The following is a 17,814-nucleotide window of genomic DNA, read 5'->3' as shown; positions in this document are numbered from 1 at the left end:
TCCTGGCTACAGATCCAGAGGTCCGGGTTCGATTCCTGGCGCTACCAGATTTTCTGAGAAGCAGTGGGTCTGGAACAGGGTTCACTCAGCCTCGTGAGGATAATCGAGGATATATTTCAAGGAAATAGCAGCTCCAGTCTAGAAAACTGAAATTAACGGCTGTGTGGATCCGCACTCAGCCTCGTGATGATAACTGAGGAGCTATTTCAAGGAAACAGCAGACCACGCCATAGCTCAAGCAGTTAGTCGCTAGCTTCCTGGGTTCGATCTCGGGTCTGGTTAAGTGGGATTTGTGGTGGACAAGTGGCGCTGGGGAGGGTTTTCCCCTGACAATCTTCATTCCACCAAATTCTCCATCATCATAATTACCCAGGAGAGGCTACAATAGGTCAATCAGTGGCCGCCATGGCAAGTGAACCCAGATGGACTCCACTGCCCAATAAACGGGAGGGGGGAATAGCAGCTCCGGTCTAGAAAACAAAATTAATGGCCATGGGGATTCGTTGCACTGACCACGCGACACCCTCTATCCGCTAAAGTTGGTACTAACTTCGCTGACAAGTGGTGGTTGCTTCGTCGGTATAGTTTGCTTGTGGACTAAAACCACGGAGTTCCCCCCCCCATGAACAATGACAGGGCGTAAAGCCCAAGTCTAGAGATGGAAGTAAAGTATAGATATCATCTCCGGTTAACAGAAACAGATGAAGTGACCACATGCACAGAGATACAGACAGAATAAGAATTTGCAGGAGCCAAATATGACAGAAGTTTACGAAATAACAAAAGAACTGAAATAGCTCTGCTATGTGACTATTGGAAATATTCAAGGAAGAGATATAAGATAAATGGGATAATTCAAACAACTCCACTTGATAGAATCATGCACACTAAAAGCAGAATCACCTGCATGACCCAGTACCTACAGTCAGAAATATTATTGCACTGTAATGATTAATGGAGCACTGAGTTCTGTTTGCGAACATATCTTCAGTTCTATAAGGTGACTCAAGACTTCCTCCCTTAACCAGTCATAACCGGTCCATATGCTTCTCAATGCACGTACAATGAAATCCCTATTTAATCAGTTTCTAGGTGAATTTGCCTTTGTTATAGGGGGCACACGGTAGCATAGTTGGTTGAGGCACTATGCTACAAGCTGGAAGGTTGCGGGTTCGAGTCCCAATGAGGTGGATTTTTTTTCAGTTGACCTAATCCTTCCAGCTGCACTATGGCCCCAGGGTCAACTCAACCTCTAATAAAAATGAGTACCAGGAATTTTCCTTGAGGGTAAATTGTAGCTGGCACATAAGGCTGACAACTTGACCACCATCTGTGAGCTGACTGTCTAGAAAATGTGGGACCCTCAACGAGCCACAACCCTATGGGCCTCCATGGCCTGTTACAGGGATAGCTTTGCCTTCTTTTTTACCTTTTTATATTAAACTGAAAAGTTCATTAAATGAGGGTTATGCAGAAACCTGTATCCTCTTATAAGGCTTACTGTATGTGATCATGGGAAAATTATTTAATAAACTATTTGAACAAATAAAAGCAACTACTTAATAATACAAAATCAATTTCCAAAATAATTAAAAACATGGAATAAACACTGAAAGAACCTCAGCTGAGAATGTAACGATTATGATGCTACTAGCAGCAGGCAGCATGACTTCAGTTCATGATCAATGTGATGTCAGTCACTAAAGATTACAGTTGTGCAGTAATGATTTCTGACAGTGAGAAAATGTGAATACTGACTGTTGTTTGAACAACAGTCACAATAAGTGAACTGTAAGTTCTGGTAAGTCAAAAACTTCTTGCATTATATGCAGGCTATTTATTAAACGAGAATTTACTAATATGGGAAAATAATAAACTCTACATTTGGCTTCAGTTAGAACCAGAAAAAATGTTCATTAAATGCTGGAAAACTACATTGGAATTTTGCTGTACATTTTTTGTGGATATCAAATTTCTTTTTACAAAAATTGTCATTTCTTTTTTAGAAACCTTATAATTTTAGATGACATTACTGGAGATGGTGTCATTTTACATAGTATCAGAGACTGGATATGCCTGGTAAGAAACTAACCATAAAAACTCTGATACTTACACTTCTTTTGGTTCTTCCAGTTTGAATACGTGGACAGTCTCAGTGTTGCTTGAACAACAGAGGAAAGTTGAATCCATGCTGAATGCTAGACTAGAAATGCTCACACAACGTTTCACCCCCCGACGAAACTCGTACAGTTTACTACCATCATGGACCAGGAAAACTCGAATCACAGTCCCCTTCTCTGATGCTGTTGCAACTTTGGTGCCAGATGGGCTAAATCCTAAAGCTGCCAGTGGACTATCATGTGCAGGAATCATAGTCTTCGCATGCTGAAAGGCAAATATATGTTATAATGGGTGGGAGAGAGAAACAGACCATACCACACTAAAACAGTATGAACGTTTTCATACTAATTTACTTCCTTACTTACTTATGGAGCTGAGCCCTTCTTGAGGAAAAGCCAATTCTGCAGCTACTCAAGAATTACCCAGCATATTATGGAACCTGAAGGTTCATTACTGTGTTCACAAGAGCCCTCCACTGGTCCCTAACCTCAGCTAGATTAATCCAATCCATACTATCCCATCCTATCTCCCTAAGAACCATTTTAATATTGTCCGCCAACCTACGCCTTGGTCTTCTCAGTGGTCTCTTTCCTCTGGCTTTCCCACCAATATCCTATATGCATTCCTTTTCTCCCCCATGCTACATGCCCTGCCCACCCATCCTCCTTGACTTGATCATTCTAATTATACTTGGAGAAGAGTACAAGTTATGAAGCTCCTCATTATGCAGTCTTCTCCAACCTCCTGTCACTTCATCCCTCTTCAGTCCAAATATTGTCAACACCCTGTTCTCAAACACCCCCAATCTACATTCCTCCCTTAATGTCAGAGACCAAGTTTCACACCCATACAGAACCACAGGCGACCTTATAGTTTTGTATATTCTAATTTTTATGTTTTTGAACAGCAGACAAGAAGACAAAAAGTTCTGGGCTGAATGGTAGGAGGCATTACCCAGGTTCAAACACCTCATAATTTCCTCCTCAATCAGGTTTTGATTTGTTATTGTCGTTCCCAAATATTTGAACTGTGCCACATTTTCAAAACATCTGTTTTCTATCATTATGTCATGATTTTGCCCTGCATTTTCATGATGAGACAACAACATATACTTAGTTTTCTCTGTGTTCACTTCTAGACCAACCTCTTTACTTGTGTCAATTAATGTTTGTTTTTTTTTCTTTATGGTATCTATATTATCACCCAATAGATTCACATCATTGGAACAGACCAACAGCTGATGTGTCCCGTTTAATTTCAGTCCCACTTGGTATTCCTGGACCTTCCTAATGGCATATTCTAAAGCGAAGCTGAAAAGGAGTGGCGATAAAGTATCTCCTTGTCTTAGTCCATTCTGGATAGGAAATTTATCAGACAAATGTTTACCTATACGGACTTCACTATACGTTTCATTTAAACACATTTAAATCAGCTTAACTAGTTTTATGGGTATCCCAAACTCTATCAGAATATTGTACAATACTTCCCTCCTAACTGAATCATCATGTAATGTGTTTGGAGTAGATACTTCCATGGCAACGCAATAACAGTGGCCCGTTGCATAGACAATGCCAAACAGCATCCCCGGAGATGAACAACAGAAGGCTGCTGAGTAACAACGGATGAGATGAAACTCATTACCAGTGTATAAAGAGCGTTCCCGAAGCAACGGATTTCCGAACATGTGAAATCGAACCTTGGTGAAGGGTGTCCTCTACTGAGTCTGCAGAACACCTACATAAGCCAAGAGCTACAGACAATAATACAGTTGGAACCTAGTTGCCATACTATACAGTTGAAAGATAGCCGCCGCAGAATACAGTTGAAGTGATAACAATTGTAAAGAGTGTAAGAGTGAGTATGCAATAAAGATTCGCCAAATCCGAGACCCAAGTAAAGTTATTTGTCGCGTGACACACAAACACGTGACAACTGGTATTAGAAGTGGGATCAGTTCGGATTCTCTGAGACAAATTTAAAAGATTTGACTTACACATGAGCTGAAATGGAGTCACAGCAGATGATGGAACTGCTGCTGAAGGAATTCAGAGCCATGCAAGCAAAGGCAGACGCCAAGCAGGCTAAGGCGGAAGCCAGATATGCACAAATGATGGCTGACTGGAGATCCTGGCGGGAAAAGATAGACGCCAGCCACAAGGAGATGGTGGCCGAACTCAAACCCGAAGCAGACAGAAAAGCTGCGCGGGAAAAAGTTGAACCCGAAAAAGACATAGAGATGACTGCCTGCCAAGAAATGGAGGCACGTCAAGAAGAGGAGAAGCCGACCTCACTGGACAGGAAACTAAGGTGGCAGAACAAAAAGAGGTACCCGTAGAAGACGCCAAAGTAATGCCGGTCGGAAAACTGAAGAAAAAAAGGCATAGGGACAAAAACTGGCCGCGGAGCACCGCCGTCAGAAAGCAAAGGATTTTACATGTGGAAATTGTAATCCCCAGAAGAAATTGGCCATCACACACAGAGGGACGAGCCACCGTGCAACAGTGGCATGGTAAAAGCGGGCAACCGACAAGAAGATGTCTCGTCGTGCAGCAGTGGCACAACGCAAGAGAGACATCGTAAAGTCGTACATTACCCAGGAAAAGTGTCACACACAGAGAGAACTGGTCACTCCTAGAACTAGGACAACCCACCGTGCAAGAGTGACAAGGGATAATGCCGTACTGGATGAAAGTTTTAACAGAATAAACAAATGTTTTTTTTACTGAAACTGTAAAGACTGAATACAAATTGTTCCAGGAATGCTTCACAATGCCACCACAAAGAAAACAGCTGCAATCATGTGATGATCCCTTACACAAATTTATAATTTCTATTATTTCAAGCAGTGCATGAAAACTGCTCAGACCATGTTTGGCATAAGGCAAATTCTACCGTGAAAATGGCTGGAACAGGGTTTGGCAGTGAATGTGCTAACTTAATGAAGTCCAGAAATGTTCATACATACTGCTTTCAGTTCTAATCAATGGTCATGCCAACTAATATGAGCAGAGAAGTTACTGTAATTTAAATATACACAAGGCACAGGATGCTCCAATACAGGACTGGGATTAATTGCAAACAACACATACTTACACTTGCTTGCTAGTGGTAATTAAACAATGTATTTTATTGGATATGCTTAAGCCAATGATTTTGTTAAATTTATCACAAGTATTTCATAAAGGAACTAATTTCTCAGTAATACACTGTAACATCCTGCTGCAATTCATTTAGTATCAAATGGTTTCATAGTCTCACTTAGTAAAAGCTATTCACTTTATAAGGTTTCCTCATTTACAATTTTAAAACACCTGATGATGACCTAATACGTCGAAATATGTAGTGAATAACTTTTAATATGTTCTACAGAAAGAAGTGCTGCACATAAGACGGTGAAACCATTTGAAACTAATTTCTCGTTTTTATATTATTAAAACTTTTGATTTTGTGAAAAGCAGTACAAATACTTTCCAAGAGAATTCAATTATTTTATGGAAATTTCCATTGACTGAATCTTGTAATTTAAAAATTAATTACTGTATGTATATATGAGATGAGCCTGGGAATAAAATACTTTTCATAAATCTGAAATATCTGTAAGTGCAATACTTCATATCAACATTTCTCCAATCATGAAAGTTTTAGTGTTGCTTATTCTAATTCCCCAGGTTATATTAAAAATGTGTTTGCATATAATTATGTAATTAATCATTTAATAACATATAAAATACATCCAAGACTCAACTTACAAGATTGATAGCATCAAAGATTTGAACTTCTCCAATAGTGTTGGATCCAGGATAAGCTAGAAAGCAGTTGTCACTGTTGATAGAAAGTGTACAAAGTCCTGATGGATTTGGTGGTGTGTCACGTATTGTATGTAAAACCTTCATATCTCGAATATTATGGATGTATAAAGATTCTTCCAAGCACACCACTAGCCTCTGCAATGAAAATATAACACAAAATCAACCATTTCAATTACTTGTGTACATATTTTCTCTTGGTGTATGTATGAAATTTATCAACAGGAAATTTTTGTGAGCAATAACTGTCTGATGAGCATCAGTCACTCATCAGGTTGACATTGACTAAACTAAATTCCAAGCAAAGGAGGGTATGTATGACATGCTTCCCATTATTAGAAGATGGTACACAGTGGTGCAAATCAGGTCATGAGTTGCCAAGTTAACCATTCCAAACATCAGTAAGACAATTACACAGGATTGCAGTATTGAAAACATAAAGAGTCCAAGTTGCAATAAGATCAGGTAGCCAAAATCCAAGGAACTGACCGCCTATTCAGGATTATCTGAATTCTCCAAGGAAATAATGTGTTTTAAAAAAGCATCTGTGTATCTAATGTCCCATATGTTCATCACAGTGAATATAAGAAAATACCGTATATACAATGAACATGACCTACTGAAAACAGTGATATAGAAAAGTGGTACCAGAATTAAAAAACCAGCCTAGCATCTTATGACAGGCACTGAATAAATATGGTTAAAGTTATTTAATCTCTGCCCCATAATAGAACAACTTCAATGATATGGTAGATCAAAAGGCTTTTAGGTACACTGCAGAACTAGGAGCATTGCACATATCTGATCTGGCACAACTGTAAGCTTGACTGTCTACATGTGAAAGTGTCACCCTACTTGTCCAACCAACACAATAAATGGACCACTTTATAGCCAATGATTTTGGCTGGCTGTCGACAATGCTCCCTAGATGGGCAGGGTGTCTAAACAGAGAATGAGACAGGGGCACGACTCAGTTACAATCCCCTTGCTTGTGTAGTGACTAGGAACTCAAGCTATAGGCATATCAACTAATGGAAAATTAACCTGATGTATGATATATAAGTACAGAGTGACATCACCTGAACAAAACAATCAAAATGGTTGCACAGATCAGTCACAAAAGACTGTATGAGAAATAAAGAATTACATTGCAAACAACTTGTGTGCAACAAGTTTCATCTAGTAATGTGACTTTAGCTAAAGATAGCCCCATGCTAACCACCATGAGCCTTTAGCAGAGATAAATATACAAGGGCTATTTGGAAAGTAACCTGTGTCTATTTGAGGCAACTAATGTAGGAGCAGGAGAGAGCTTGCATATGTGACATAGCGTCACATGACACACTGCCCTGTAGACCATCACATATCTGGTCATCCAGTGTTTGTTCTTTTATCTGCAGAGTGAGTTATGATGTGTCCTGTGACAGATAATCCCATCAGCTGCAAAATTTGTGCTGTTACCTGCTTCCTTTATGCTAGAAACATGAGTGCTGTGGAAATCCATCATGAATTATGCATGGCAGTTTATGACCAGAATTTAATGAGTAAAGGAAGTGTAAGACAATGGTGTAGATTGTTCAAAGATGGGTGAACAAATGTTCATGATGAAGAGCGCACTAGATTATGTATTTTTTTTACTAATAATTTTTGTTCTCATTGCTTCTTTTCTTAATGGCTCAGTAGAAGTTACTTTCTGAATAGCCCTTATATATTAAAAAAGATCACAACTTGAAAAGAGCAGGTCAAGGAAGTGTGCGTGTACACACACACACACACACACACACACGAGTTAAACGTCCAACTAACAGGATAATGTAACATAGAACTCTATTTGTGTATATAAGAAATAAATTCTTATTTTGCCAATCACAATAAATAAATGAATAAAACCTTACCAGTAGCATATTCAGTCACATGACAAAGGTCCCATCTAAAATCCAACTAACAAGTCCAAAATCTGAATTTAAAGAATACCTCAACGTCAGAAACAGAATTTTACATACTGTCATCCCAGACACTCAAGCATAGAGATAAGCAGGAGCAAATGTAACTGCCAAGTACACATTACTAGATGACCAAAGGGAAGGGATTGGTCCAAGGGAAACATTTGTGGGTACCACGTGATGAGTCAGGAGAACAGCAAGTTCGTGTCAGAAGATGTGATAGAAACTAAATACAAGAGAGGGCTGACCAGGTATGGCCACTCAGCCAAGCTATCAGAACAGCTCACATGTCTTTATCAGCTACTCTCTCCACAAATGAAATTAATTCATAAAATATCACTTTCAATTCAACTAATCAAGTTTCTACTTTTTCAATTTTCTCTTCTCCATGTCATCCAGACCAGTTCTGGGGCCCACCCAGCCTCCTATCTGATGGATACTGCAGGGTTTTTCCTTGGGGATACAGCAGCTGGGGCATAACACTGACCACTAACCTTCAACTGGTGCCAAGGTCAATAAAATGTTGATCTATATATCCACTACTCCATACGCCTTCATGGCGTAGTGCTTAATTATTTAAGCACATGGATAACTTTGCCTAAGAGATTTCCTAACAAAATTTCTGTATGTATATTTGTACATTTCATTGTTAAATATTCAGCAGTTTTGGAAAATTTCAGAAAAATATATGCAGAGAGAGAGAGATATATATATATATTTATGTATAAACCTTCTTTAGTATGAGTTATATTTTAAATAAAGTGAAACAAAGTTTAAAATGTATGTATTTAACAGCTGAACTTTCTTCATATGTCTCCTGGCAAGAATACATATTTACTTGTGCTATGTAGCAGACAGCACTCTCCCCAACTTCGTACTGGCCTGTCATCTTATTTTCTTTTAGTCAATGATGTAAGTACTGAAATAAAATTTATGGTTACATCCTTCCCTACTCCTTATGAGAAACAGTCAGATGACAACCATTATGATCTCAAAGTCTACTTTTAGTCATTTAATAGATGCTTACCGCCCTATTTAGTTTGACAGCAAGTATGGTGTTAGAATAGCTGTAATTACAGATCTCTGTGCCCTTCTTGAAGTGACACACTTTCAGCTTCCTGGGAGAGGTGAGACTAACCACTGCCACCAGACTGCTACTGAACAATCTTTCCACAATGCAGATATCTTCAGAACCTGCATAAATAAGAATATTTTCCCTGATGTGCTGCAGCAAGAACAAACATTATAATACTCTTACCACTGAAGGTATTGTTTTGCTATGCCAACAATAATATTTGCCATTGCAAGTACTTCCACTCTACACATTTTTTACATGTCAAATGTCCATAAAACATTTCTCACATTTATGCACTTGCTCAGTTGGATAAACATTCTCCATAAATTGGCTGCAAGGTTCATTATTTGTTACTGTGGACAACACCATTACTCCAAACACAAAACATTTTTATTCAGTGAACTGATGAGTTACACAGTAATTAGACTATCATAGGCTCTTTTATTTTGTATTAGACTATCATAGGCTCTTTTATTTTGTAAAGTATTCTGAACACAAGTGGTGTTTTGGCATACAATTCTAATAAGGGAGGCTAAAAGTACTTAAAGCAGATCTCGTGCAACAAGTAACAGCATGCATTCCATTTTTTTTGAGTGGAGTGACAAACATGAATGAGTTCACTTAGTTGAATGATGTATGGAGACATGAAGGTCAGCCCACTGGCAGGCTTTGTGCCAGGTAAATCATCTCATAACAGGCAGATGTGCCCCCCACATTACAGCTTCCCCCTTGATACCACTTGCTGCATGAGATCTGTAAAATGTTTGTACAATCCTGCACATACGACATCAGCATCCCAGGCCTAAATTGTCTTGTAGAGAAAAATATTATCTTATTCTCTTCTATTAATATCCAAGGCCTTTGTTGTGTTGTTTTGGGAGTAGGAAGGAAGTAATATGCCTTGTAAAATAGCATCATTTGAAAATGCTTACAAAATAAAATCCTGCCAAGATGGTTAGCCTGGCAGGAAGTAACTAAAAGACTTCCAAACTGTGACTGACATACTGTAAACTTCCATGTCTGCAATGATAAACTGCTTTTTGGCTTATTTAATGACACTTAACCAACAGTATGGGATATATACAGCAACAAATTGTAACCGCACCACTGTCATGCACCCATTTAAATTTAATTAACTTCATTAATTAGAAATTTAATTGTTTCACAGTTGCATGTTATGAACAAGTTAGTGAGCCATAGGCCTACTCTTGCATGTAAGAATTAGCTTAATCTCAAACTTGCAGTAGAACAAGAAAGAACCCCTGTCGATTTTTCATAGAATTTTAGCTTGACAGTGTAACTGCGGCAATCTTTGAGAATTCAAAGCTTGAGAGTTTCTACAACTCATAATTCTTAAGGAGGAGGGCCAGAGACTGACGCTTAGGCTTGAATCCATCAAAGACCTGTTGAAAGTTACGTTATGTCTTTAAGGGCTAAAATTCAAAGTCACAGTGAGCTGACTGGAAATTGGGGAAATAAAGTAAACTCCCTAATTTAAAAACCATCCACTAGAATTTTGGGGTGTGACAGAGCCAAGAAGCTGCTGGACCAAGGACCTCACAGTTTGGAGAGAAGTCAGTCATCAAAGTCAGTCACACACAGGCTCTTGAACCATTCAGAAGCAAAACTTGTATCAGTCATTTGAAAATTTGTTGTCTGTACTTGTAAGTATTAGTAACCAAGCAGTAAGTTCTAAAAGTACTATCAATACAAGCAAAAAGTGTTGCGCTTCAAAGAAACAAAAACTAAAAAATTAAGCAAGTTTATAAGTGAAATTAGTAATTGAGTAAGAAAAAGGGCATAAATGTTATTAAACAGTTAAACTTGATATATGTACGTGTGTAGCATTGAGCCTATTTGCTGCCCCTTGGAGCTAGAGGCCGCTATAGGCCTTGAGAAAGAAATCCTCAGCTCTACCGACTACAACGAACCTCACTTCCTTATAAATAAAACAGCCTGAGATAATTAGTAAGCACTAATTAGACCTCTATGGTCGGAATGAAAAGAGCAGTGAGAAAATTATAAAAAAAAAAACAATTAATTGGGAAGGGCACAAAAGGAAAAAACTTCACCTATTTTGAGATATCATCCTAGTATTTATCTGCAGGGAGTAAGGAAATAAGTGAAAAACCTCAATCAGCATTATTTCCGGACCAATATTCAAACCTGAGAGCCATACATAAGATGCAAGAGTGCAAATTACTACAGCACGTCTGATGTTAACTTGTGATTGACATAAAGAAACCTCTGAAAGGTCTCTAATGACTATTTAGAGTCATGGTTTAGATTTTTAAAGGCTCAGGCACATTCACTCATCAACTTTTAAACTGACAGTCATTCACATGCTTTACTAATCAATCTGCTTTTTTAAGTTCATCCACTGAAATCATGATTCTTAGAGGAGAAATACATTAAATCAGACAGGAAACTACTATTCAGTTTCAAATTAACAGTCTTCTGGGATGCAAACACCTATAGTTTTGTGTCGATTATCAATAAAACATAGAAAATAATCACCTGGATTAATTTTTGACATTTCCTGACCAACACTGGTGCCGCCAACTCCAAGGAATAAGTTCCTCCAAAAGAGTATTCTGTCAAACTACATGGCATTACATCCTAGAAGACTGTAATACTGATATTTACTACTGTAACAACCTCAGATCTATATATTCAATCTAAATACTACCTTCACAGAAACAGACCAGCAAGAATTAGGCAATATTTGTACACACTTCTTTCATGGAATCAGTGATTCTGATATGCAGCAAAGATACCCAAGACAAATTTGTTAGAGAGGGTCAAGTCTTTCAGTAGCAACAAACATTAGGACAGAATTAGGAAGATTTTAAGACCAACACACAGACTGGAGGATAATATTACAGTGGGTCTTAAAATGAACATATATCATTTTTGCCATTAATGCAGCAATACTTCATTATTTATTTATTTATACAGCACACACTACATGTTTCGACCTCAAATGGGTCATCTTCAGGTGCTGCAAGTTTCTCACATACTATTACTGAACTGCAATGCTAACATTTCCAATTTTATAAATGGTTCATACAAGTTAGTTTTTATTCAATTCATAAACTTGGCAAAACTTAGACTAGACTTTAGTTAAAATTAACAATAAAATACAATAAGATAAGAATAAGAATAAAAATCATGCATGTGATAAAGTTATATGCATAAGAATAGGTTAAACCTAATTTAATTATTAGATGATCCTAAATCCACAATTTGATATTTAAAAATGATTTAAAAATGATTTTGAAATGTTATAAGCTGTGAGCAGCTTCGTATCTGTTACTGCAGTAGACCACTCATAGGCTTTGTAAAATTTCTTCTACTGTTTGCTGCATTGGCTCGCTTGATGGTAAAAATTATATATGTTCACTGTATATATGCAACAGGATTAAATCCTTAAAAATAGTGGGGTCTTAAAGAAGATGAGTATTTGGAAAACTGTGTCATCAACATGGAGTATCACTCAAGCTTCAGGTAGAACAGGCATTCTCAAACTTTGTGTTGCTGAAACTCCCTAAAATAATAGACAAATTTACACAATCAGCACCATCTCTAGCACTCAGTGAAAAGCGCAGTTCAGCAGATTGCTGGAGGTTCCTCTCAACTGTGAGGTCACAGCAGGAAACTCTCTGCACCTACAATAAGCTACGAAACATTCCTGTACAGTCATAAGTAGATATGTGAAATGTTTCACTGATTGCAGATACATTTTCCAACAGAACATATATTGCATCTTACTGACTTGCCAAAACTATAATTTAAATAATTCATGATAATTTTACAACTCCTATTAAAGTAGGTCAGAGGATCATCAGCTACAGCTTAAGAATCTGTGAGCTAGACCACATAATTTAATAAACTGAGAGGTCGGGACACTTAAGGGACTCCAAAGGATTTAAGGGTGTAAATAGAAAACGGAGGAAAGTGAAGAGCTTGTGTAGCCTTTTGAAAGTTCACTGATATTTTGGAGGAAAATGTGACCTCCACCTTCATGGTGGAAAATATGCCAAACAAGAAACCAGCATGAAGCAGGTGGTAAGGAGGGCACTCAGCCTTCTTCAGGGCCAAAACGTAAACTAAGCAAGAAACCAGAAGAAACAGACCTGCCTCTGCAGGTCTCTTGCCTGACTTATTCTTTGACCCTAAAGATGGAGTAGATATTCTCCTCCAAAATACCAGGCTCTCTCTGAACTACATGGTGTTAATACCCAGAAGACCTACTCTTCAAATATATTACATACTGGATCTTTCACTGATGCAATTTCTGACATTAGTGCTCTCATCATGTTGCTTCTCAAACATTTATTAGATCATAAAACAAAACAACAGTTTTCCTACAGCTTCAGGTGCTGAAGTAGTTTCTTATCTTCCAAATAGGACCTTGTAATTGTAAACAATCTGGCCATCTGCTGTAAACAAACAGGTCACACACAGTGGAATGAAACTTCGTGTTCATATATTACTACCTACAGCAAGTTAAAACAAGTTGCTGCTTCAAGATGCCCTCTGAATTCAAGATAAATTATTCATATATTATTGTATACATGAAACAAAATGCTTAATGATAAGAGAAAAACCGTGAAAAGAAGCAACTAATGATAAAATTCATTGGTATTGAAATATTTCTTCACATAATAATCATTTCTCAGAATGAACTTTGTATGTATTATTTGTTACATTGCCTATACTCTGAAAAAAACAACAAAAAACTCTTAAATAACAAAGTCTGTCAAATATGTTGGTCTTGAGGTCCTCACAGCAGTGACTGTGATGTGACTGGGATGTAATGCCATGTAGTCTGGTACAAGTCTACCAATATATTTCTGAGCAACTTACTGCCCCCATCTGCAGGGATGCAGAGTAAACCAAGCATGTAACAAGCAAGAAGCACGTGTCAGTATATTCCTTCAAAACACTGGAATTTCACCAGGCTACATGGCATTATATCCCAGAAGTTAGTACCATTCAAGTCTCGTAGAGTCAGATTTGGACTACATATGGTTACTGTAGGCACGATTCTAATGCATGTTGTTTAAAGTGAAGGCCATAACAAACTACTTATTACAACAATAAGTTTATGTCATGCCTACATACATCAGCCCTACACCTAGCAAGAACATGGCAGCACTTTGTACCATTCACACTTACCATTTTCATATATCTGCTCCAAATTGTCAACAGAACTCAGTGAGAACAGACGATAACCAGTTTTTGTGCCCACAGCCAGAGAACTGTAGAGTAAAAAGAAAGAAAAAGAAATATTTGGCACAGTACATACAACATGGTGGAATACTTGCCTGAATATACGTATGATACATACTATTATTATCAAAAAGTTTAATTACTTACCTCAATGAATCATTGAATGATATATGCATGATTGACATTCTCATACACATACAACCCTCCTCCTTATTTTCAATATGACGGCACTGATCTTCTGATGAATGTCATTCGTCTCCTTCTAAACGTTTGCATAATACGTCCTACTTTTAAAAAAATGTGCTTTCACTTCGGTTACCAGCAAGGAAACGTTTCATCATGCAAAAATATTTACGAACTGCCTCTGACACAAATAAACCTGACACATCAGCGCACCAACTCCAAAAAAAAAAGGATAAAAAAAATGGTAACTGCTATTAATGCTTATCACTGTTGAGAGCACGAAAACTGTGGAACAAAGAAATTACAACCTATCCACTGCACTTGCACAAAAATCTGTGAGCCTAAGCTATGACAAATGTAATGATACTTACGTACAGTCCTGATTAAAATTAACAAAGAAAACGCCACTAGCAGGATCACCTCCTTGATTTGCGAGGTTCATTAGTCCTGATATGCCAGCCTTTAATCCCTGCGTCAACACATCAACGTTTCTAGCAAAATTTTGCATATATATTGCGTGAATGTCTACGACCTTGGTACAATCACTCCATATCGACCATGGAAACAGCTAGGATAAACAGCTGAGCCTGGCGTTACGTGTTTGTTTACCGTTCTTGAGACTTGGAACTTCGAACTTGGAACTTTCCAGTGTAATTATGCCGCTTAATTAGAATAGCAAAGCCACCTGAAGATTATTCGCGTTCGTGAATTTGTGAACTTCGTGAAGAATGCAGCCGTCTGGGATGTGAGTTTGTGTAGTCGGAAAGAACTCTACTGATTCCGACTTTCCGGAGAAACGTACTATCTAAGCTTCCCCCTACTACTGTATCTTAACATCCTGTTTCCTGTTTAGTACTAGAATTTATTTTTCAGTTTTGTTTACCGCCCAACATGCAACAACATCAAGAGCTAATATTATATCCTTGTCAAATTCGTCATGCACTACATGTTTCCATATTTTAGTTATGTAATCAAGCACGTAAGGAATTTTGAAAGCCATGTGCAATTCGCGGGAGTGCTGTTGTGAACACGGTAATGAACCTTCAGGTTCCATAAAATGCTGGGAAATTCCTGAGGTTCCTGAGTAGTTGCAGAATTGGCGGCTCCTACGGAGAGGCTCAGCTCCATGAGTAAGTAAGTAAGTAAGTAATGTGCAATTTGAGGAATGGTGTGTGCCTGTCAAGATTTCCAGCAGCACAGAATACTGTTCTGCAAGCTCTGTAGTTTCAAGATGCGAGCGCCTGCTGCATACTCACAGGTGGAATAGGCATGAATCATAACTGACCTAATAAGAGCTTCGTAAAGTATAAGTGTAATATTTGTATTTAATATAGGATTTGAGGTTCTCACAGCTGTGGCTATGAAGAATTTGACGGACTGCACGGCGTTATAATCATATCCCACAAGTCATGGCTCTTCAGTGGCGTGTATTCTATATATGCTTATTGCAAGGCAAATAAAACTAAACAGGCATATTTAGAAGAGTTAAAGCCCACTTTTGAATAGAGTATAGGTCCTTACATACATGCAAAAGGCCTTGGCTACTGTCCTTTCTATATGATAACTACACATCATCCTGCTGTCAAAGGTGACACCAAGATATATTACATTATTTACAAAGGGAATGTCTCATCCGTTTAGTCATAGTCCATTGCTAGGTACTCCAAGTTTTCTGGAGAAATAGGTTGCCCAAGTTTTCCCTTTGTTGCCCTTAATGTTTCAGCACTCACACCATGAATTCACTGCTGTGAGGCCTTGTTGCAATTTGCAGAGAACATGACTTTTGTGTTTCTCTGTCGTGTAAATGCAGGTATCATCTGCTAACAGAGCAAGATGAATTCTAGGTGACGCTAGGGCATCGTTTATATGTAGTAGGCTATACAATACTGGAGCAAGGATGGAACCTTGAGGCACTCTTTCTACTATTTCGCTTGGCATAGAAATTTTGTTTTCTACCAAAACTTTAAATTTTCTGATAATGAAAAAAGAAAGAATTAGCTTAATGGGGCTTGTCAAAAATCCTAATTTTGACCAGAGTGCCGTGTTGTGTCAAAGACTTCCTGGATATCCAAGAACACAGCAGCTGTCAACAAATTTTTGTTGAAATTCAGGGTTATGTGATCCACCAGCCTTATATATTGGAGTGTTATACTGTGACCTGCTCGAGAACTGAACTGACTTTTATTTAATAAGTTTCTTTCCTCAATGTGTTTTTGGATAGTTCTTAAAATGTGTTTTTCAAGTAGTTTTTCAGTAGTGGACAAGAGGCTAATTAAACATAAGTTTTGGGGAAAGTTTGCATCTGTACCAAGGTTTGACAGAATTATCATTTTTGCTTCCTTCCAAGGTGCTGGGAAGTGACAAAGCTGAAGGCAGTGTATGTATGTATGTATGTATGTATTTCGTCTCTATAGATCATTGTTACACGATATGTTACATTTGTGTGATTGAAGGGATTTGTTAAATGCACAAAATGTCTTCTTGGAAGATGCCAAAGACATTAATTTCAAATTCCATAAAAACCAAAGGTCTTCCCTAATTTGAAAGATTGTATATCTTTTAAGATGTCACAGGGTCAGAAATTAACAGGGGTGTCTTCATGGATGTTATTAACAGTCAAAGTCAAAATCAGATTTACTTTATGACTGGCAGCAGTTTGTCATGACATCAAGCTCCTTGAGACTCATGACCAGAGACTTTTTTCAACTGAACCCATGCGGTAATAGTCATTATGTAACACCCTCTTGGAAGAGAAGATGGGTTTCTCTCTTATGAATATGTTTGGTCTTTTATCAAGTGTACACATCACATATATAGCACGTTATTGAAAATTCTTCCTTTTGCACTATAGAAAAGTCCTCTGTCAGTACAGGCTTTGCAGAGCAGATCATGCCTATCTTATGTATCTTATGCTAAGAGAGTAACTATGAGTAGTTATAGAGTGGACATTTCCTCAAGTATACCTAATGAAATCAAGAAGTTGGCAATCTCTGTAAGTTGACTACCCATCTGTCTTGTATTTTCATATTATTGTTTTGTACATGTTTGAACCTTCCTATATTGACCTCACAGAAGAGTATTTCATTTTTTTACTCCTACCAGTCTGTAAAAGAGAAAATTTCTCACTCATTTTTCTTGGTATTTATACAAGGTAAAGTTGTTCCTGTGCTTAAATAATCAAGCACCACCTCATGAAGAAGTATGGGGAGTGGAGGTATAGCTTCATGAATTCATAACACTGGTGCTAGGTGGAGGTAAGTGGCCAGTTTTGTACCCTAGACTTCTTACGCCAGGGGAAGATGCCCTGGTATCTGCTGGGTAGAAGACTTTGTGAACCCTAGAGCCAGTCTTGATGTTTGCCTCTGCAGGGAATCTAGTGTGGCTGTCAAGCCTGTAGCCTATCAGTGTACCACTTGAACTAACCCACCTCCCATCCAGTTGTTCATGCATA

General features: G+C 38.0%; 1 protein-coding gene across 5 annotated transcripts in view; it reads right to left on the bottom strand.

Moving 5' to 3' along the window:
• Positions 1–15,144, bottom strand: part of LOC111873270 (WD repeat domain phosphoinositide-interacting protein 2) — a 52,552-nt gene extending 37,408 nt beyond the window's left edge. For 2 of the 5 annotated variants that reach the window (XM_023867832.2, XM_023867833.2), the window contains exons 1-5: positions 14,735–15,144; positions 14,127–14,209; positions 8,898–9,064; positions 5,871–6,065; positions 2,114–2,385 (exon numbers count right to left, since the gene is read on the bottom strand). In XM_023867832.2, the coding sequence (XP_023723600.1) occupies positions 2,114–2,385; positions 5,871–6,065; positions 8,898–9,064; positions 14,127–14,209; positions 14,735–14,871 (854 nt within the window). In that variant the 5' untranslated portion in view covers positions 14,872–15,144. Of the gene's footprint in view, positions 1–2,113; positions 2,386–5,870; positions 6,066–8,897; positions 9,065–14,126; positions 14,210–14,327; positions 14,468–14,734 lie in introns of all 5 variants that reach the window. The other 3 variants (XM_023867836.1, XM_023867837.2, XM_023867835.2) reach the window with 3 other exon arrangements.
• Positions 15,145–17,814: the final 2,670 nt, after the last annotated feature.

Source organism: Cryptotermes secundus, unplaced genomic scaffold (assembly GCF_002891405.2).
Source record: "Cryptotermes secundus unplaced genomic scaffold, Csec_1.0 scaffold131, whole genome shotgun sequence".
In the NCBI taxonomy this organism is placed as follows: Eukaryota; Metazoa; Arthropoda; class Insecta; order Blattodea; family Kalotermitidae; genus Cryptotermes; species Cryptotermes secundus.
The sequence above is the reverse complement of the archived record's forward strand: the minus strand, read 5'-3'. Positions and strand labels throughout refer to the sequence as shown.